This window comes from Chiloscyllium plagiosum, chromosome 23 (genome assembly GCF_004010195.1).
Source record: "Chiloscyllium plagiosum isolate BGI_BamShark_2017 chromosome 23, ASM401019v2, whole genome shotgun sequence".
Lineage (NCBI taxonomy): Eukaryota > Metazoa > Chordata > Chondrichthyes > Orectolobiformes > Hemiscylliidae > Chiloscyllium > Chiloscyllium plagiosum.
Window position 1 is genome coordinate 34,165,301 of NC_057732.1, and position 22,870 is coordinate 34,188,170.

The 22,870-nt window shown below is 41.1% G+C and overlaps 1 protein-coding gene across 1 annotated transcript in view; it reads right to left on the minus strand.

The window, feature by feature from the left end:
• sbf1 (SET binding factor 1) overlaps window positions 1-18,688 on the minus strand; it is a 104,993-nt gene extending 86,305 nt beyond the window's left edge. Inside the window, exons 1-5 of the mRNA XM_043713206.1 lie at window positions 18,643-18,688; window positions 14,167-14,252; window positions 5,189-5,326; window positions 4,373-4,492; window positions 3,211-3,321 (exon numbers count right to left, since the gene is read on the minus strand). Coding sequence (XP_043569141.1) covers window positions 3,211-3,321; window positions 4,373-4,492; window positions 5,189-5,326; window positions 14,167-14,252; window positions 18,643-18,688 — 501 coding nt within the window. The remainder of the gene's footprint in view (window positions 1-3,210; window positions 3,322-4,372; window positions 4,493-5,188; window positions 5,327-14,166; window positions 14,253-18,642) is intronic.
• Window positions 18,689-22,870: the final 4,182 nt, after the last annotated feature.

Here is a 22,870-nt window from a genome sequence, read left to right on the forward strand (position 1 = left end):
CAACTCAGTCAATTATCACTCCATTAGTCTACTCTCGATCATCAGTAGAGTGATGGAATGAATCCTCAATAGTGTTAACAAGCAGCACCTGCTCTGTAATAACATACTCAATGAAGCTCAGTTTGGATTCTGCCCAGGCCACTCAGCTCACGACATCTTGCTCTTCTTTGACGCAGGTTTTTTATCACTACATTATCACATTTTTACATAGCAATCGTGTCATCTGCAAACTTGCTGATCATACCAACAGTGCCCTCTTCCAGATCATTTATGCATATCACAAACAACAGTGGCCCAAGCTCTGATCCCTGTGGAACACCACTGGCCACCTTTCTCCATTTCGAGAAACTCTCTTCAACTACCACTCTCTGTCTCCTGTTGCTCAACCAGTTCTTTATGGTTGAACACTCTGCACAGCATGTGACTTCACTTTCTTTATTAGTTTACTGTGGGGAACCTTATCAAATGCCTTACTAAAGTCTATGTGTATGACATCAACAGCCCTTCCTTCATCTATCAACTTGGTCACTTCCTCAAAGAACTCTATTAAGTTGGTATGGCACGATCTCCCCCACACAAAACCATGTTGCCTATCACTGATAAGCCCATTCTTTTCTAACTATAAATAGATCCTATCCCTCAGTACCTTCTCCAGCAACTTTCCCACTACTGACATCAGGCTCACTGGTCTGTAGTTACCCAGAATATCCCTATTACCCTTCTTGTACAGGGGTACATTAGCAACCTTCCAGTCCTCCGGCACCTCACCTGTGTTTAAGGATGCCATAAAGATATCCGTCAGGACCCCAGCTATTTCCTCTCTCGCCTCCCTCAGCAACCTGGAATAGATCCCATCTGGTCCTGGGGATGTGTCCACCTTAATAACCTTGAGCATACCCAACACATCATCTCTACTTATGATCCAGACTAATCAAACTTCTATCTCAACATTCATTATGTTCCTCTCCTCAGTGAACACTGATGCAAAGTAATCATTCAGAACGTCACCCATTCTCTCAGGTACGACACACAGCTTTCATTCATTATCCTTTAGTGGACAAATCCTTTCTCTAGTTACCTACTTGCTTCTTATATAAGAATAAAATGCTTTGGGATTCTCCTTAATTCTGCTCGCCAAAGCTATTTCATGACCCCTTTTAGCCCGCTTGATTCCTCATTTAAGATTGGTCCTATCTTTACTGGACAAATTATAAAAGAGATTTGCAAGGATGCCATCAGAACTGAGAGATTACAACCATCAGGAAACAATGAGTACAATGGCATCTTTTTTTACTTAGAAGTTACTTAAGACGCAACCCAATCAGTCTACTTAAAACTTTGAATCATTTGCAACGGGTAGGTGCAGAGAGGACCTTTCTACGTAAGGATATCCAAAACAAAAGGCCATAAATACAAGACATTTACTAATAAATACATTAGAGAAACAGAAAGGTTTATTCTCATATGGAATGTGCAAATGCAATTAACTTTGATCTGTTCAGAAAGACACGAAATGAATACATGAGAGAAAAGGGAGCAGAAAAATCTATTGAAGACTGAGATGAAGTAGATAAACATAGGAGGCTCAGCTGCAACATTAACACTAGCTTGGGCCGGTTGGACTAGATCAATTGTTTCTGTGCTATTTTCTTCAGAATTCTATGAAAATACTTCCCGATATCATGCAAATATTCCTGGGCTTCCAATTTGACACAATATTCTAAATTCTGAGATGACCATGAAATGTGACAGCACTGCAGTAACCCTTGTGATCCCTGACAGCAATCAAGCTTGAGGTGGTTTATGGAGTCAGAAATAATAAAAATTTGCATTTACAATCAGCTATAGGAGTGAATGAAGGTTCTACCAGACTGATTCCTGAGATGGCAGGACCAATGTATGAAGAGACACTCTAGGTTAGGACTATATTCACTGAAGTTTTGAAAGTAAGGGTGTATCTCATAGAAACCTATGAAGTTCTAACTGAACCACACAGCATAATGCAGGAAGAATGTTCCAGATAACCAGGGAGTCCAGTACCCAGGAGCCATAGTCTAAAGATACAGGGTAGGCCATTTAAGACTGAAATGAGGAGAAATTTCTTCACCCAATGATGAGCTTGTACAATTCTCTACCACAGAAAGGAGTTATGGCCAAAATGTTAAATGTTTTCCAGGAGTCAGATATAGTTATAAAGACTAAAGGGATTTAAAGATATGGAGAAAAAGCAGGAATCGAGTTGCATGGTCAGCTGTAATATTATTAATGGCAGAGCAGGCTCATATTGCTCCTACTTCCTTTGCTTCTATTTCTGACACATTATCCAGAGCTCAGGCAACCTCCCTCCACACAGCAATGTAGATTTTTAACAATGATAATTGAAACAGAAACAGGTTCATACCCTTCCTCCCTTAATGTCTAGGGTAGCAACAAAGATAGATACACAGTAGATAAGAATATTTCATACTTCCAGTGCAGCATTAACTAAGGTCACACAGGGCACGTGCCTGCCCAGTTGACAGTGTGATCACAGTTCATCCTTTATCCTTTGATCACATTTTGCTCATCTGTTTTCTCCTGCTTCTTTCTGCTCAGTTTTTTTCTCATTCCTCTCAGCTTCTTTTGCTTTCCAATCCCTGTTCTCCCTTCTAATTTAAAAGGCTTTGATTTTCTCTCCCCCTTCCCTATCAACGCAATCTCTCACGCACTTGCACAATTATTTTGAAGGTGCTCTCATCCCTCATTATCTGGACAGATATTAAAGGATATGGAAAATGATAGGGAGAATAGCAAATAACTGGAGGTTGGGGGAGGTGGAACAGTTTTTAGCTGAAACACATCTTCAGCTCACAAACAAATAATGACAGAGTATTCTAAGGCTGCAGAGCATTTTTGTTGCCTGGCAGATATCGTAAAATAACTACCTAGAAAACTTTCACCTCCTAATCCACTCTTGGAATAGTGCACAGCCTTCACATTACAATACTGATGCTGTGAGCTACTGGCAGCTGCACTTGCACATGTTCCATACACTGACCTGTGCTTCTTATAAAGGAAGAAAATTCAAATATTCGAGGGAATCGACAACTGCACATATATGTACTCTGAGTTTTAATCCAAATCAATAGTTTCTTCTCCCCTTCACTCAAGTCTCTCGCCAAAGGGAGTTATGAATGGAAAGTGAGAGTAATACATTGCTCTCAGACTGACCTGAGATCCTCCTGTGATTGGGACGATGCAAGTTAGCAGATTTCCAATCACTGTCTCCAATGGAAAATTGAGGCTATCAATATAAATCGTGTAGATTAATCCCAGACAATTCTGCACAAGAGAAAAAATAAGACATCCCAAGAGATTAAAGGTCAGGGATCACAGTACTTTCACACACCATATCATGCAGTGGTAAATAAAGGCAATCACTATGACAGCTTGACAGCTACATAATATTAAGTACTAAACCTCTTGGCCTTCTCTCACCACCTCCCTGATCCCAGGCCAGGACACAGACATATAGACACTGGAAGCTGTAACAGGCACAGTCACAGGTAAAAGTCTTTCAAATGGCCCAAATCACAAACAGATTTAATATAAACAGCACTCAAAACGCAATGCTATGTCTGGGTATGGAGAATAGAGCTTGTTTCCATCCCAAATACAGTTCATGTGTGTTGAAACCTTCATTAATGACTGTTTCACCTCTAGGTTTGTCTATTCTGATGCTCTCCTGGTTGATCTCATTTTCCATCTTTCATAAACTACAAGGACAACTGAAATTCTGTATCCTAACTTGAAGTTTGGTTGGTCCACCTGTCACATTTGCTGACCTGAATCCAAATACTTCATTGCTTTTTCATGTTTTAGGAATGCCCTCCCATTTCTCTAGCTTTCTCTTGGAAAAGGTCCATAACCTTTGCATTCTTCCAATTCTGACCTAACCGTGCATTCCCTTTACATTGCCACACTTGGAGCAGCCATGCTACAGCTATTCAAGTCCAATGCTCTGGAATTCTCCATCCGTAGTCACATTTTTCACCTCTCGCCTTAAGTTCAACTTAATTTTTTGTCACACCATGCCAAAAAAATATAATTGGAGGTCAGGTATTTATGATGATACTTCTATGAAGTGCACTTGAATGTTTGCTAAATTTAATGTGCATTGTCAGCAATGTTGTGCTTATTACAAGAATAACAAATCGATCAGTCATTCAGTGTTCATCTGTTCCTGATATTTTTTCATTCATCAAAACAACTGCCACATTTGCTCCACATTATGTTTACTGCATTTAAGAAATTTGTATTGCCCTTGAAACAATAAAATGTATCAGAATTTTCATAAAAATGCAACTTCCCGCCTCTTCCACTAGGCTCTTACCCTGAACACCTCGGTGTGATCCAACTGAGACACCAGAACCAGACTCTTCGGAGCAAATAACTGCGGGGCCTGAGCAAATTTAGAGTCATCATCAATGCCATTAGTATGGTTCTTCTGGGGCTACAGAAACAATTCAAGCATAGATTAGCACAAAATACAAAGCTTGCAAAAGGGTTTGCATAGCTTACAAAGAACAGGTATCTGGCAATTTGAGGAGTTTGTATAGATTATATTGGTAACTGACAGTGAGTTGCAATATGGAATCTAACCCTGTAGCTGTAAACAGATCTACCGGAACTTAATGAAGGAGTTTGGAGTTTTATTTACAAAATAACAGAAAACTAGAAGTGAGTTACTGGCTGGAATCTAATCTAACATATTTGATAAAACTGTTACAGATGAAGTAACCCAGAAGCCTGACTGTAAAACTGGATGGGAAATTTATCCATGTGTACCAACAAAGTCGCTAGGTCCACGTCTTGCCATACAGGTTGGCAAGAGAAGCATTACATTTCGAAAGCTGTTTGGATACAGGAAAGCAGTAATAAAAAGAAAACTGTAGGATTCTTGGTTATGAACCTTTCAAAGTGCTCTACAATAACACAGCTTTCCAAGTTGAATAAACAATTTGCACCGTTTCTGTGCATAGAGCAAGAATGATCACTTTGAAAGTCTACTTCCAGATTCCTACACTCAGTCAAACCTTAGCAGCATTCAGCACTTGCAGAAGAAACTACAGCAGTTGTAGAATGAGAACAGGGAACAAAAGAAACAGACAACATGCAAGGATTCTGCACTTTTAAGTGGTATCTTTACCTGAGAACTCTCAACTGCTTCCCAAAAGGTGAAGCATGCACAATAATGCCTCTCTGAGTTGATATCAGTTAAAACTGCCACAAAGAAGTTTGGAGACTTCCTTTCAAGAACCAAATGCCATCCACTCGGTTGACAGAACTGTAAGGAGGGAGAAAGAATATAGAATAATTGAGCAAGAGAAAATGTTAAATTAGGTTCTCTATACCAAAAATTACCAAATGGTCAAACACTGATCTGAAAGCCTAGATATCAGATGTTGCAGAATGACAGATATTCACCCATCTGGAAACTCAAGACTGGGCCAAAAGGAGTAGCTATTGCACAATTTGGGTAACAAGCTAAAATTACAGAGGAAGAAAACAAAACTTGGACACGAGAGTGAAGTGCACAGAACAGATGTCTAAGAGAGAGAGACTGCAAGTCAGAAGGGTATGACAAGAATAGGAATACAAAAATAATGGAGTGCAGAAAGGCAGCAGAATGTGTGCACAAGAAGAGCGAGGGCCATACAAAGAAAGGAACAGAGAGTGAAAAGAAAGGGATGGAGCGGGCTGCTGAAGACCGTATGGTCATCTGAAACAAAGAGGCAGCTTGCATGTAGATTTGCACAGAAACCTTCAGTACGGTGTATGCCTTCCGGCCTTGGTCCCTCCATTGTCTGATAAAGATAAGTTTAAATTGACATCCAGTTTGTAGAGAGAATAGTATGTTTAAAATCAGTATTGGGTATTAGGGAAAACAGAGCTAGCCAATACTATCAAATGTTATCAAGCAGCACTTAGTTAGCAATACGCTGCTCATGAACATTCAGTTTAGAATCCATCAGAACCACCTGATCTCAGGCTTGGTTCTTGATTAACTAAAAAAAGTTAAAGATCATACCAAATTTATAAAGTACCAATTGTTCTTTTGTTCTGCCTTCCAAAATGAACAAATGCACATATTTCTATCATCTTAAACGGTTGCAAGTCCTTGGGGTGTAGGGACACCCAAGGTGTTATGGACTTTCAGAATTTTGACCTAGCAATAGTTGGAAAATAGCAAAATATTTCCAAGGCACATACAAGGTGAATAGCGGGGTGGGGGAGTCCAAAACTAGAGGGCATAGGTTTCAGGTGAGACGGGAAAGGTTTAAAAGGGACCAAACGTTTTCACACAGAGGGTGGTGCATGCATGGAATAAGCTGCCAGAGGAAGTGGTGGAGATTGGTACAAATACAACATTTAGAAGACATCTGGATGGGTATATGAATAGGAAGGGTTTAGAGGAACATGGGCCTAGTTTTAGCAAATGGGATTAGATTAGGTTAGGATATCTGGTCAGCATGGACAAACTGGACTGAAGGGTCTGTTTCCATGCTGTACATCTCTATGACTCTAAGTCAGAATGGGTGAGACATGAAGGGAAACTTACAGATGGTGATATTCTCATACAACAGCTGATTTTGTCCTTCCAGGTAGTGAAGTTCACAGATTTGGAAGGTGCTGCTGAAGGAGAGTTACTGAGTCACCACACTGCATCATGCAAATTGTACATACTGTTGCTACTGTGTACCAATGGTGAAGGAAATGAATGCTATAAGTGACGGGATGGGGTACCAATCAAGCAAGATACTTTGGACTTGAGCTATCCTCATTGAGGCAAGTGGAAAGTATTGTATTACACTCCTGACTGGTGTCTTTTAAATGCTGGACAGACTCTGTGAAGACAGGAGGTATGTTACTTGCCAGAGAATTCTGAACCTTTACGTGGCTGATCTAGTTCAGCTACTGGCCAATGACAACCCGTAGGATCTTAGCAGTGGCTCTGTTAACAGCGGCACTGTTAACAGCAAAGTTAATATTATTGGGTAGATGCCAGTGTTGTAGCTGTACTGCAACAATTTGGCTTGGAATACAAATATTTAAGGAAGAGGAAAATAGATTTTTAATAAGCGGTTGAATGTTTGGATATTTGCTTGCATAACCAAAGAAACCGTATAGGCCACTTGTCCCTTCAGGCCTGCTCCACCATTTAGTAAGATCATGTCTGATGTGATTTTAACATGAACTCTACATTCCTGCATATCCCCAGTAATCTTTCATCCCCTTGACAATCAAGAATTTATCTGGCTCTGCCTTACAAATATTTAAAGATCTTGCATCCAATAGACTTTTGAACGAGGGACTTCTAAAGAATTCTTCAGAAAATAGTGCTTCCTCATTTGTTTTAAATTGGTGCACCTTATCTTTAAACTATTGCCCCTAGTACTAGATTCTCCCATAAGTGGAAGCATCCTTTCAACATCCACCCACTCAAGCCCCCTCAGAGTTTTATATATTTCTAAACTTCAGAGGATACGGGCCCACCAGTCTAGGCTTTCCTCATAAGGAAACCCATGCATTTCAAGTATTAGTCAAACTCTGGATGCAAGTTTGCTTGCTGAGCTGGAAGGTTCATTTTCAGACGTTTCATCACCATACTAGGTAACATCATCAGTGAGCTTCTGGAGGAAGCACTGGAGGTATAGTCTGCTTTCATTTGTGTCTGAGTTTCCTTGGGTTGTGATGTCATTTCCAGTGGTGACATCATTTCCTGTTCTTTTTCTCAGGGGTGGTAAATGGGAACCAAGTCAATGTGTTTGTTGATAGAGTTCTATTTAGAATGCCATACTTCTAGGAATACTCACGTGTCTCTGTTTGGTGTGTCGTAGGATGAGTGTGTTGTCCCAGCCGAAGTGGTATCCTTCCTTATCCGTATGTAAAGATACTAGAGAGTGTGGGTCTTGTCTTTTTGTGGCTAGGTGATGTTAATGTATCTTGGTGGCTGGTTTTCTGCCTGTTTGTCCAATGTAGTGTTTGTTACAGTTCTTGCAAGGTATTTTGTAAAGGACATTAGTTTTGCTTGTTGTCTGTATAGGGTCTTTTAGGTTCATTAGCTGCTGTTTTAGTGTGTTAGTGGGTTTGTGGGCTATCATGACACCAAGAGGTCTGAGTAGTCTGGCTGTCATTTCTGAGCTGTATTTGATGTAGGGAGAGTGGCTAGGGTTTCTGGACGTGTTTTGTCTGCTTGCTTTGGCTTGTTGCTGAGAAGTCGGCAGACTGTGTTCATCGGGTATCCAACTTGGTGGCTCATTGAAAATGTTCTGATGCAGCTTTGTTTGTGGATGTTGGGCTGATTGCGTCTGTAGCTCAGTATTTGGTCTGTCTGTGTTGTTTTCCTGTAGATGCTGGTTTGAAGTACCCCATTGGCTGTTTGCTCTACTGCGACATCTAGGAATGGCAGTTTGTTGTTGTTTTCCTCCTCTTTAATTAATTTTATACCAGTAAGGGTATTATTGATGGTCTTGAAGGTTTCTTCTAATTTGTTTCATTTAGTAATGACAAAGGTGTCATCCATGTAGCGGACCCTAAGTTTGGGTTGGATGGTTGGCAGAGCTGTTTGAGTCTCTGCATTACTGCCTCTGCTAAGAACCTTGATCTCAGAGATCCCATAGGTGTTCTGCTGGTTTGTCTGTAGGTTTTGTTATTGAAGGTGAAGTGGGTGGTAAGGCATAGGTCCACTAGCTTGATGATATTATACTTGCTGGTGAAGTTGGTGTATGTGTCTTTGGTTCTTCTAATAGTTTAGTCAATGTTTCCTTAGCCAGGTTGATGTTGATGGATGTGAACAGGGCTGTTACGTAAAAGGAGACCATTATTTCATCCTCTTCTATGTTGGTATCTTTGATGGTCTTAAGGAATTCTTTGGTGAAGTGGATGGAGTGGCACGAGTCTTCTAAGTGTTTTAGTCTTTGGTGTAGCTCCTTGGTCAATCTGTAAGTTGGTGTTCCAGGTAGCAAGACCATGGGTCTGAGGGGGGCTTCTGGTTTGTGAATTTTGGCTAATCGGTAGAAGTGTGGTGTGTTGGATCTGTCTAGTTTCATTTTCTGGAAGTTGGTCTTATTTATTTCTCCAGATTTCTGAAGTTTTTTTGCGTAGGGCTGTGATTCAGTTCTCTAGTTGTGGAGTCGGGTCTATCGCCACTTGTTGGTAAGTGTTGCTATCTGCAAGTAGTGCACTCATTTTCTCAATGTAGTCTCTGATTTAAAATGACTGTCAAGCGTCCGTTGTCTGCAGGTAGAATAACAATGTTTTTATCTTTTTTAGTCTTTCTACTGCTTTCCTTTCTTGTATATTGCATGGGTTTCCTTCCTTTTTTTCTGCTTAATGTTGGTGCAACTGCCTTTCTGATGGTTTGCTGGGTTTCTTCTGAGAGTTGGTTGTTTCTCAGTGTTGTTTCTAATGCTGCTAAGAAATCTTTCTTGTCCGCATCCTGAAAAATGTAATGTAATCCTCTAACTAAGACGGCTTTTTCAGTGTTTGTTAAGGGTCAGTTAGATAAGCTTTTTTTTTTAATCCACGCTTCTGTGTTATTATTTTGTGTAAGTTTGTCTCGTTTTTCCATTTTCTGTGTTTGTCGCTATCTACTAGATATGGCTTGTTGTACAGTGTCTGTCCATTCATAGTCTATTTTATTAGTGAGTAAAGATTTTTCGCGCAAAATTTCCCAGTTGTATTTATGAAGTCTGTTGAGGCCATCATTATTCATTTCTCCAAGCAGTCTATGGCTGTTTTGCTCTGCTATTCTTTTGGCTAGTGGGGTGTTAAGAAGAGGTTTGTGTTTAAGACATTCAGGTAGTACTTGATTCCTGAGGCATTTGTGCAGAAAGTACAGCTGTTCGCGGGTGGCGCTCAGTCAGACGGCAGTGGTTTCCCATTTTTGGGCCAGTTTTTGCATATTGCACCCATAAGGTGTTTGCGAGTTTTGATAAGATTTGTAGCTCAGGTTGAGGTTCTGGATGTAGGTTTGCTCGCTGAGTTAGAAGGTTCATTTTCAGACGTTTCGTCACCATACTAGGTAAGGAAGCTGCATCGGAACATTATTTCAACAAGCCACCACACACTGCAGCACAGAGGAACGATGAAGAGCAGAGGAAAATTACTTATACAGTGTATTCAAAAAGAATGGGCATCCAATGAACACAGTCCACTGATTTCTCAGCAACAAACCCAAAAAGCAGACAAAACACGTCAAGAAACCCAGCCACTCTCCCTATATCAAAGGCATCACGGAAATGACTGCCAGACTTCTCAGACCTCTCATGGTAGCCTACAACCCACCAATGCACTAAAACAGCAGCTAATGAACTTGAACAACAAACAAAACTAATGATATTTACAAAATACCTTGCAAGAACTGTAATAAACACTACATTGGACGAACAGGCAGAAAACTAGCCACCAAGATACATGACCCACTCTCACTAGTGACCAATACTTACAAATGCACCACTGTACAACTGGGCAGCACGGTAGCTCAGTGGTTAGCACTGTTGCCTCACAACGCCAGGGACCTGGGTTCAATTCCTGCCTTGGGTAACTGTCTGTGTGGAGCTTGCACATTCGCCCCGTGTCTGCGTGGGTTTCCTCCGGGTACTCTGTTTTCCTCCCACAGTCCAAAGAAATGCAGGTTAGATGAATTGCCCATGCTAAATTGCCCATTGTGTTAGGTGCATTAGTTAGGGGTAAATACGGGGTAGGGGAATGCGTGTGGGTGGGTTGCTCTTCAGAGGGTCGGTGTGGACTTGTTGTGCCAAAGGGCCTGTTTCTATACTGTAGTGAATCTAATCTAATCAAACTGAATTATAACCTCCATATTTCTTTATTCAATTCACCTCACAATAAACCACAACATTCTATTAGGCTTCTGATTACTTTGTGTATGTGCATACTAAACTGGAGAGATTCATGCACTGGTACATCCAGAATTCTCTGCATCCTGGAGCACTGCAACCCCTCACCATTTGGATAACATGTTTTTTTTATTCTGTCAAACTGGACAATTTCATAGATTTTGTATTCCATTTGCCAAATTTTTGACCAGTCAGTTAACCTATGTCCCATTGTAGGCTCCTTATGTCCTCTTCACAACTGACTTTCCTACCTATCTTTGCACTATCATATACAGCTACTATATCTTTGATCCCTTCATCCAAATTATTTATATAACCTGTAAAGAGTTGAGGCCCCAGCACCAACCCCTGCAGTACAGCACGGATGACATCCTGTCAGCCTGAAAAGACTCACTTATTCCTACTATCAGCTTCATGTTAGCCAGCCAACTTCTATCCATGCTAATATATTACCACCTACACCATAAGCTTTTCCTTTCTACAATCAGGGGCGTGTAGAATCATGGAATGATGAATTCCAACAATATGGAAATAGGCCATTCAGCCCATTGGGCCTGCACTGACTGTCAGAAGAGCATCTCACTCAGACCAAGACCAAGACCCAGCCCCAGTTCCCCACCCTATCGTCGTAACCCAGCATATTACTACGGCTAATGCACCTATGCTGCATATCGCTGGACACAGCTGGCAACTTAGCATGGTCAATCCACCTAACCTGGATTGTGGGAACCAGAGCACTCTGGAAAATACATGCAGACACAGGAAGAACATGCAAAATCCATACAGACAGTCACCCAAGGCTGAAATCAAACTCAGGTCCCTGGCGCTCTGAGGCTACAGTGCTAACCACTGAGCCACCAAGCCACCTTTCGCTGTATTTACAGCAGGCTACAATAAAAAGTTAGCCAACAAGAATAGTCAACAGCCAAAGTTGTTAATTCATACTTGCAAATGATCTGTATATATTCAACTAAACTTTTATTCCAAGTCTTATTTTTGACTGTAGGTATTAATACTTGTCCCACTACCTTAAAAATAGCCACTGTTCCATACTGAAAGAAATCTGAAGTAATTAAAAGAGATAATTATGTGATAGCTATTGACCCATTATTCTATCATAGTTTTCTTTAACAACAGCCAACTGTCAGCATCAATAGCTTGATAACTACATGCTCCATTTGAATCACAAGGAGCTTTGAACATCGAGAAATATGTCACGGTATGCAATGTCTGGTCTGGACATATATACAGTTAAGTAGTAAAGGAAGATTAATTAGAGTCAACTGTAGGGGATACATTCTAACAATTATTTCTAAAGGCAAATAAATCATTTGTACTAGCAACTTGCTGCCCTACCTTAATAATATAAAAATAATACAGTTATTTCAACTTCTGGGCCTCTCATAAATCATCTTTCCTGACTGGTTGGAAGCAGAAGAAAACAATGTGGCCTTAAGGCAGTCACTGGTACCAGGTTAGTGGCATGATTGATGACAGGGACCATTTCACACAACAGTTTTGTATTCTTGCTCTCGTCCACAAGTTTAAAAAATGCATTTCTCTGGGATTCTCTCGGTTCACCTCACTTCCTGCTTTATACACCTTTTGCATGAAAGGCAAATTAGATCAGCAATGGTCTTCAGGAAAGGGCCAATCAGCTCAAAGGGCCAATCAGCCCACTCTTGCTTCTAACTTGTATGTTTGTGTCTAAGATATAAAGAATTGAGTCTGTATGTTTCATAGGTGATAGTTTTTAAAGGATTGATGCTGGAGACTACATTCAGCTCCAACAAATCTGATAATAAGGACTTAAGTGGTTAAAGTCATAACAGCCTAGGATTTCAAAGAGCCCGAATGTTACTCTACATCACCCAATAATCTTTGTAACAATAGAAATCTTACTAATCTAACTTGTACCTGATTACTATCACACAATGAACTGCACATTATTTAAGATAAAAGCTTCTTGTTCGATTATATTACACCAAGTAAGCCCTGTAGAGAGTCAGAAAAAGGAAGATGATCGCAGCAATCTATTCAACCACATGTTGGTTATGGTTAGCATCAATGAACAATAAATAGGAGGTCCTAGCATTAATCTTGGCAACACTCTGTTAGTAACAGCTTGCCAAACTAAAAATGAGTATCCCCCAGTCAAGAAAGTACCTGCTTTTTGAGCTTTATCATCACTAGAATCAGTTCCCAAAGATTCTTGTATGTACAGTTCCTGTTGCTTAATATTCTTCTTATTATGGAACAAGCACATCTATTTCAGCCTAACCAATCTTTTGTAATAACACAATGGTTTTCATTCTGTGAACTTCACTACCTGCACAATAGTGTTTAATTAAATTTATTGCATTATTCAATCTCCATCTCTTCAATATGTTTGGATTGTCATCTTTTGTCTGGATTTTTTCCCCAACATGTACTTTAGACCTCTCCATTTGGAATAGATTATTTGCAAGGATCCAAAACAGGAATGAGTTGAAAAAGACAATGTATTTGAGGGTTTGATTGAGAAATAATGTTCTAAAGACAGTGGAAAGAAATTCAGAAACGTGACAGAATATGAGGCAATTCAGCACACAGTGCCTGTGCTGACTCTCGACAAAAGTAACTCCCTGTAGCTTTTCAAATAACATCATAGGTTTCTCAAAGTCCTGTAAAATCACCTGCATGCATAAAACAGTGCATCAATTTTTTAATCACATGAAAACTACAGCACCTCCTTGAATATTGCTGTACAGAGTTAATTCCACCTCAGGTATAAAGAACTAGCCTGCTTTGGTTAGTAAGCGTTCAATGATACCTGTCCAAAGAGCACTTGGGTTTCAAAATTGGACATTCAGTGTATGAAAAGGATCTAAATAGGAAAAAACATATTCACTGTCTATTAAAAAAGCTTCTCCATTTATTAAAACTTTCTTCATTGAAAGCAGTTAAAAACAATGCATGCAGTCCTCTGATCTGAATTATTGCCTGTGGGGAGATATCCAAGTGCACAGTGTTACAGGCTGGGAGGGAAATTTGCAGGCGATCACTGCATTTGTTCTCACCTCATTGTCGGCTAACCTTGGCTGGGCAACACAAAGAGAAATGGGACAGTGTTTCCAGTACCTTATTTTATTTCAAATTTCCAGTATTTATAGTATTTTGGTTTTACAAAAGGGGGGCAATTGGTAGAAAAAAAGCAAGGAAGAATTGACGATGTGTGGCATTTTAAACAATAAAGTCAAAACAGTAAGTGTTTGCTACAACTAACCAATTGAATCCCCTGTGGAAAGGGATTGTCCTCCCATTCTTTTTCTGGAAAGCGCTGGATAATCCGGCCCTGACCATCACCACTTCCTATGAAAGAACCAAAATTTCAAGTTAAAATGAAACCATGATACGTTAGACCAAACCAGATTAAAATTAAACAGCATACAGTACAATACATCAAACCAGAGTCGTGTGAGATTCAGAGAATCAGAGACAGTGAGATTCAGTGGGATCCATTTTTATAAATATGTTGTCTTCTGTCAGATCCTAGGGCACATTGCAACTCTTAAGTTTTTGCCTTGCATCTTTGAATCACTATGGCCTGCTTTTGATCAGTTGTAGTTTCCTCCTGGAAACACTCATCAGCTAGGTTATTTTAGACTAGCTTATCATAATAGAACACCTACATCAGAGATTGACTTGTAGCAACATCATAAGGAGCTCCTTCCTACACATCAGAACACAGTATAACCTACCAGTAAACTACTTACCTATAACATCTGACAAGACATGATACTCAAATTATGAGCAAATCAGAACGTCTTCCAGAAGCCTACTCAAAATTCACAATCAGAGGGTGCAAAATCAATCTAGTCAGAACATCCAGAGGTTCACAAGTAAGAGTTCCTAATCCATATCAGAAATTAAGGATACATTTAGAAGGCAGGACACCATTCACAACAGTGTATTCTGAAGTATATTTCTGTTCTCCATGCTCTAACACAAATTTAAGTTAAAAGAATAAGACAATGGCATTTCAGATATTTCCTGTAAAGTTCCAACAGGAAGCAGCCAGAATAGAGATGAATTCCATCTGCTACTCAGGTAAGTTTGGCAGAATTTCTTGGAGGCAGGTGCTGTTCCTGCCCATCACATTTTCCTTGGGTTTGCTCCATACAACCATTATAAATGTTATATTTTGAGCTACAATAAGAACAGGAAATGCTGGAAATACTCAGTAGGTTAGGATGTAACTTTGCAGAAAGAGAATTAACCTTTCAGGTCAATGTTCTTGCAACAGACCTGGGAAAAGTTAGAGATTTAGTAAATGTTGAGCAATGGATGGGGAGGAAAAGGACATAGAAAGGTCTGTAGAAGTTTGGGAACAGAAGTGATTGAATTACAGAAGAGTTAGTTGTTTAAGGCTAAAGGAGTAATGGTGGAGAAAAGTAAAGAATCAAAACATGTGCCAACATAGCAGATGAGCTGCTGCCCAAAAGCAAACATGAGAAGAAATGTGCACAGAAACAAAACACAAAATGGGAAACAGGCTTTATCAGTTTCTATTTTACCATCACGGGGACACAGATTCAGGAGTTGATCACTAAGGATTAAAGTAGCTTAAAAAAACTTCAGAAAAACTACCAAAATAATCCACTCTCCAAAATAATCAGTTTGGTGGTTATGACAGAAAAGGTCACTCACTTAATTCAGAAAGCTCATGAGCACAGATTGGGAAGTTTCAAGCTGTTGTCAATAAACTATTTCAGAACCCAGCACAAGGTGGCTTATTGTATTGGATGGCATGGGAGAATTAGTTTGATTTTATAGTCCTGAGTGTTGGTTAAGCGATGATATGGAGGTGCTGGTGTTGGGCTGAGGTGGACAAAGTTAAAAGTCAGGAAAAAGTGAGGACTGCAGATGCTGGAGATCAGAGTCGAGGGTGTAGTTCTGGAAAAGCACAGCAGGTCAGGCAGTATCCGAGGAGCAGGAGAATCGACATTTCGGGCATCAGGAAGGGCTTATGCCCAAAACGTCAATTCACCTGCTCCTCGGATGCTGCCTGACCTGCTTTGCTTTTCCAGCGTCACACTCTCAACAAAGTTAAAAACCACACAACACCAGTTTATAGTCCAACATGTTTTTTTGGAAGTACTAGCTTTCAGAGTGATGCGCCTTCATAAGGTTAGTAGCAGAATCATAAGACACAATTTACAGCAAAAGATCACAGCGTCATGCAATTAAACGACATATTGAACAAACCTAGACTAACCTCATACCTTGTCTGAGCTGAGATGTCACTTTCTTTTAAAAGTGAAGTTATCTCAAGAATGTGACTTAAAAGTAGTTCTGGGATTTACATACCTATGAACTGAAACCTGTAACCCTTTCTAAAAGATGAAAGACTTAACAGCAATCTAGGTTTGTTCAATGTATCATTTTAATTGCATGACCCTGATCTTTTACTATAAGTTCTGCATCTTATGATCCTGCCCCACTACTAACCTGATGTAGGAGCAGCACTCTGAAAGCTAGTACATCCAAATAAACCTATTGAACTATAACCTGGTGTTGTGAGATTTTTAACCTTGATTAAGTGAGTAATTCCCAAACGAGGAACCAAACGTTTAAATAAGGAAGTAAACACTCCACAGAACCAGGTTCAAAAGCAGAGATATCTTTACAGTCAGAAACAGTTAATGCCTTAGTTGGCAATGGGTATGCCACTAGACTGGCATATCAGAGGTCCCAAATGGATTTGTGGAGAAATAACAGGAAGCCTTCTGATTGCCCTGAAAAGCCAACCAGTTCATGACTGTCCTTCAGTAAAGGAGTGTGGCACACAATTACCCCATTTAAACTTCGTGCCACTGGACAAGCTAAGCACAAGACAATGCAATCCACATGAAAACAAATGAAATGTTTGTTGCTACGCCCATCATATCAGCCTGTTCCTGCCTCACTGAGCTCATTTCCACCTACCTTGACTCCATGCTCTTTCTCCTTGTTCAGACCCTGCCCACCAATATCCACAATTCCTCTATAAAAGCAAATTATTGCGGATGCTGGAATCTGAAACCAAAAGCGATCACTCAGTCGGCATTTTGTCTCTCCGATATAGAGGAGACCACATTGGGAGCAACGAATGCAATAGACCAAATTGAAAGAGGTACAAGTGAAACGCTGCTTAATCTGAAATAAGTGTCTGGGGCCTTGGATGGTGAGCATGGAAGAGGTAAAGGGGCAGGTGGGTGCTTTACCTCTGGGCCGACTGGGTGATCGCTTTGCTGAGCACCTCCCGTGGCTTGCCACTTCAACACACAATCCTGCTCCCATGCCCACCTGTCTGCCCTTGGCCTGCTGTAATGTTCCAGTGAAGCTCAACGCAAACTGGAGGAACAGCATCTCATCTTCCAATTAGGCACGTTACAGCCTGCTGGTCTCAACACTGAATTCAACAACTTCAGATAATTTTTTTTCATTTTTAAATTTTTTTTAAATAAGAGGTACTGTTGTGTACCTCTTATTTCTTGATTGTCTCTTTCTTTCTCTCGCTCCCCACTCTCTCATCACCTTTTTCTCTCCTCTTCCCCCTTTGCTACCCTTCTCCCCTGTTTTCCATTTTGCTTCTGCTTCACCCATTCCCCCCATCCCCCACATATTTTGTCACATAGCACTGGCTTCAGCCTTGGTCATTCACAGCTCCTAATCTCCCTATAATCTCTCTATGCACTGTCATTATCACCTCTTTATTGCTACCTTTGCTTCTGGAGCCATAACTGACCTTCTCTCAGTCTCGTATAAATACCTCCCTATTTCTCCCCTTTTTTTAAGCTTTGACAAAGGGTCAGACACTCAAAACATCAGCGCTTTTCTCTCCTTACAGATGCTGCCAGACCTGCTGAAATTTTCCAGCGTTTTCTCTTTTGGTTCCACAATTCCTCTGATGCCCTCCACTACATAGACAATTTCCAGTTCCCTGGCTAGAAATGCCTCTTCTTCGCCCTGGAAGTTCAATCCCTCTGTACATCCATTCCCCACCAAAATGGTCTGAGAGCTCTTGGGTTCTTCCTCAACCAGAGGCCTGAACAATCCACATCCACCACCACTCTCCTCCACTTGGATGAACTTGTTCTCTCACTGAATAAATTCTCCTTTAATTCATCTCGCTTCAACTAAGTCAAAGAAGGAGCTATGTGCACCCGCACGGGCCCCAGTTATGCCTGCCTCTTTATGGGATATGTGGAACAATCCTTATTCTAATCCTACACAAGCCTCCTCCCATAACTCTTTGATCGGTACATCAACAAATGTTTTCGAGCTACTTCATGCTCCCGCCTGGACCTTGAAAACTTTGTTTGTTTTGCATCCAATTTCCACCCCTCTATAACATTCACATGGTCCATCTCCGATACTTCCCTTCCTTTCCTTGACCTCTTCATCTCCATTTTGAAGAATAAATTGTCCACTGCCATCCACAACAAAGCCATTGACCCCCATAGCTCCCTGCACTACAGCTCTTCATAACCCACATCCTTCAAGGATTCCATCCCATTCTCCCAGTTCCTTCGCCCACCTTGTATCTGTTTGGATGATACCACCTTCCAAAACAGCACTGCTGATATGGCTTCCTTCTTCCATAACTGTGGTTTCCCACCCACTGTGCTTGACAGCGCCTTCAATTGCATCTGACCTATCACCCATGCCTCTGACCTTGGTCCTTCCAACAGTGTGATTGGGCCCCCTTTGTCCTCACCTTTCGTCCCACTAGCCTCCGCATTCAAAGGATCATCCTCTGCCATTTCAGACAACTCCAGCTACCACCTTGCCTCACTCCCCAGTCTGCACTTCGCAGAGACCTTTTCCTCCAGGACACTAGTCCATTCCTCAACCACCAACACCAAAAGCCCTCCTTCCCGCAGCACTTTCCCATGTAAGTGCAGAAGGTGCTACACCTGCCCTTTCACCTCCTCCCTGCTCATCATCCAAGGGCACAAACAGTCTTTTCAAGTGAAGCAGCATTTCACCACCTCCAAACTGGTGTATTGTATTCGCTGCACCTAATGAGGCATACTACACATGCTGAAACCACAAAGAGACCGGGAGACCACTTTGCAGAAGAGCTCCGGTCTGTACACAAGCAGGAACCAACTTTCCCATAGCCAGCCACTTTAACAGCATCCTGGTAGTATGCCCACTTGTCTGTCCTCAGCACACTGCACTGTTCCAGCGAATCACAGTGCAAACAGGAGGAAAAGTCTTGGCATAAGTGCAGTCAAAGGTAGATAGGATAGTGAAGGAGGCATTTGGTATGCTTGCCTTTATTGGTCACTGCTTGATATAGGAGTTAGGAGGTCATGTTGCAGCTGTACAGGACACTTGTCAGACCGCTGTTGGCGTACTGCATGCAATTCTGGTCTCCTTGCTGTAGGAAGGATGTTGTGAAACTTCAAAGGGTTCAGAAAAGATTTACAAGAATGTTGCCAGGGTTGGAGAGTTTAAGCTTTTGGGAGAGGCTGAATAGACTGGGGCACCTTCTAAGACTGAGGGGTGACCTTATAGAGATTTATAAAATCATGATGAAGGGCATGCATAGGGTAAATAGACAAGATGTTTTCCCCGGGGTGGGGGAGCCCAAAACTAGTGGGCATAGGTTTAACATGCAAGGAAAAAGATTTAAACGTGTCCTAAGGAGCAACTTTTTCCCACACAGAGGGTACTGAGTGTATGGAATAAGCTGCCAGAAGTGCTGGAGGCTGATACAATTACAACATTTAAAAGGTATCTGGATAGGTATATGAATAGGCAGGGTTAAGAGGGCTATGGGCCAAGTGCTGGCTAACGGGACTAGATTCGGTTGGGATGTCTGGGCGGCATGGATGAATTGGACCAAAGGGTCTGCTTCCATGCTGTACATCTCCATAACTCTGTAAAATCTCATTTTCAGACGAGCCACTTTACAACCTTCTGGACTTAATACAGAATTCAACATCTTTAGATTGTGAACCCACTCCCACTCCTTCCCTTTCTTTTAACTTTACTTGTTACATTCTGTCACCGTTTCCTCCCTCCCCTCCCCGACTCGAGTGGAACTGTCTGCCCAGACACATCACTATTCTGCCATTCTCACATTCCTGTATACTTAATCTGCACTATCAGCACCCTTTCTCCACCACTCCACTATTGCGTAAATGCTGTCCACTCCACACTTCACATCCACGCTGACAAAGACTGATCTCAACTCAAAACATTAGCTTGCTCTCTCTCTCTCTCTCCATAGATGCTGCGTGGCCTGCTGTGATTTACAGCATTTTTTCTTTTCAATAAAAAGTCTGCACTTGATATCACAGAAGTCTTGACAGCAATTCTATTCCCATGTAGCTCAAACTGGAGTGGAGGAAAATTGTAGAAGTAGGCATCAATAAGCACAAACTAATTCTGGTCTCAGTTAAAAACAACTGGTTCAAACAATCTGTTCAAATTCTGAACATTCTGCTTGCATTCCTACAAATCTCTGATCTGAATTACAGCGTCCTAACCTCTGTCTAGCCCTCAGTATCTGCATTTCTTATTGCTATTGCAGCTCACAGAATTTAAACTCGAGACAACACAAAGACACTAAGTTAGGAGAGACAAAAAAAATCAACAGCCTGAGACAGATACAAATAAAGCAACTCATTGAGTGTGGATTAAATGTGCTTTCTTTTCAGAAACAACAAGTACCAGTCTGCAATAGCCAGCACCAAGAGGAGAAACACCAAGGGTCAGGGAATGACTGTATAAACTGGATGCAACAGGAGGCACTTAACCCAGAGTCCACTGCAACAAGATATTTCTGCTCAGCAGACTGGCATTTGTCCTTGAGGCTGAGGAAACTATATCACACTGCTCTCCCAGTATACATTCACACATAACCACAGGCTCTTCAGCTGTGAACTAATTCACCACTCACAGCAATATACAATGGCACGGTGGCTCAGTGGTTAGCACTGCTGCCTCTCAGCACCAGGGACCCAGGTTCGATTCCAGCCTTGGGCAACTGTCTGTGTAGAGCTTGCACATTATCCCCATGTCTGCGTGGGTTTCCTCCAGGGGCTCAGATTTCCTCCCACAGTCCAAAGGTGTGCAGGTTAGTGAACTGGCAATGCTAAATTGCCCATAGTGTGCAGTGATGTATAGGTTAGGTGCATTAGTCAAAAGTAAATATATGGTAGGGGAATGGGTCGAGGTGGGTTACTCTTTGGACAGGTTTGTTGTGGACTTATTGGGACAAAGGGCCTGTTTCCACACTGTAGGGATTCTAATTCTAATTCCATACCAAGGAATATAGGTCAAAGACGTTTTTTGTTGGGAAGATACTGTATGCAACTCTCAAAGAATTGACTTAACTCATCATTGCCACACCTACACTACTAGCTGTATCTTGAATAATAGAAAAAAGGAGAAACTAAGAACTGCAGATGCTGGAGATCAGAATCAAAGAGTGTGGTGCTGGAAAAGCAATCTCACCCAGTCGAGTATTTTCTAACATTCTAGTTTGCTGCATGTATCTGTAATAAACTCCCATAAACTTTCACTCAGTAACCCTTCATCAATATATCAAGAAAGGACAATCTACAGGCTGTTTTCTTTGATCCTTAAGTAATTTCAAGGCTAGTTTTCATAATCAGTTTTAGCCCTGCTCCATAATCCGTGGAGTGCTGGTTTCTGCCCTCATTTGCTTAACTTCTGTAATGATGTCAATTTTGGGTAGGATTTCAAAAGGTTATGCCGAGCCTGCCAGCTATCCAGTAAACCTGGTCACCAATCCATGGAAATCTTTCCCCACAGTTCCCTGAAATCTAGTGTTTTGGATCTGAAATCATATTGCTACAATTCACAACACAGTCTCTGATATGGAAAGAGTCTCCGAATTCCTGCTGACACATGAACACTGCTGTAATGAACAGGGACTTCTAATAGATTATCTTAATAGAAAATACATTGAAGAAGAATTGCTGCCTCTGCTATCTCACCCAACTCAAACTTAACGACTAACAATTCTTTCAATTTCTGAATCCAGCTCTGGTTATATTAGAAGATAAGGGGTATGGGAAATCCCTTAAGGAATGCACTTGAGTCCACCTTGCAGCCAATCAAGTAAAAAGCTGTATTTCAAAGCAAAGTTTATTTACAGGGGACCAACAACCTCAGTGCTAGCACTAATGACAGTAGTCACTAACAACCAGGTATTCAATGAGCTGAATCAATGCAGGATTTCTGGACACTTATTAATATTGTGCAATAATAAAGCTGCTGGGCATGGGGTCCACTTGTGGTGCACTGGCTATAACCAAACCTCTGGAGGAGGAGGTCCAGTTTCAAGTCCTACCTGCTCTACCCTGTTATTGAGTGTGAGTGAGAGATGTCTCAGAAGAATTATGAATTGTATCGAGCAGTAAGTTCCATGCAAGACATTGGTAATGCTCATCTTGGACTACAACAGTAATCAACTTATGCTGTAACTGAATAGAGACATTCTTTCTCACCATCCCCTGCTCAAAAAATGCTATTACAGATAGAAGTTCTGTATCAAGGAAAGATACAATAATAGAGAAAAGATAAAGATCAAATCATTATGATTCACATTATTGCAATGAAAGTATTTATATGATCCCAACCAGCTTAAAAAGAGTTACCTCTTTGGAATGAGTCACCACTTTGGAAGGATCAGTGTACTTCTTTAGAACTGAATAGTCCTAACCAGATTCAAATCATTAACTGTTTTCCTCTACACAGACATTGCCAGATCTGCTGAGTTACTCCAGCATTTTGTACGTTTGTTGTCAAAGCCTGCATGTTGCCCAGATTTTGTTGTAACAATCATGAATGGTGTTGCACAGAAATAGAGTTCTGAGGTGTGTGATGCAGTGGTAATGTCCCTACTCCTGGTCCAGGAGGCCCATATTCAAGTCCTGCCTCGTCCAGACGTGTGTTATAACATT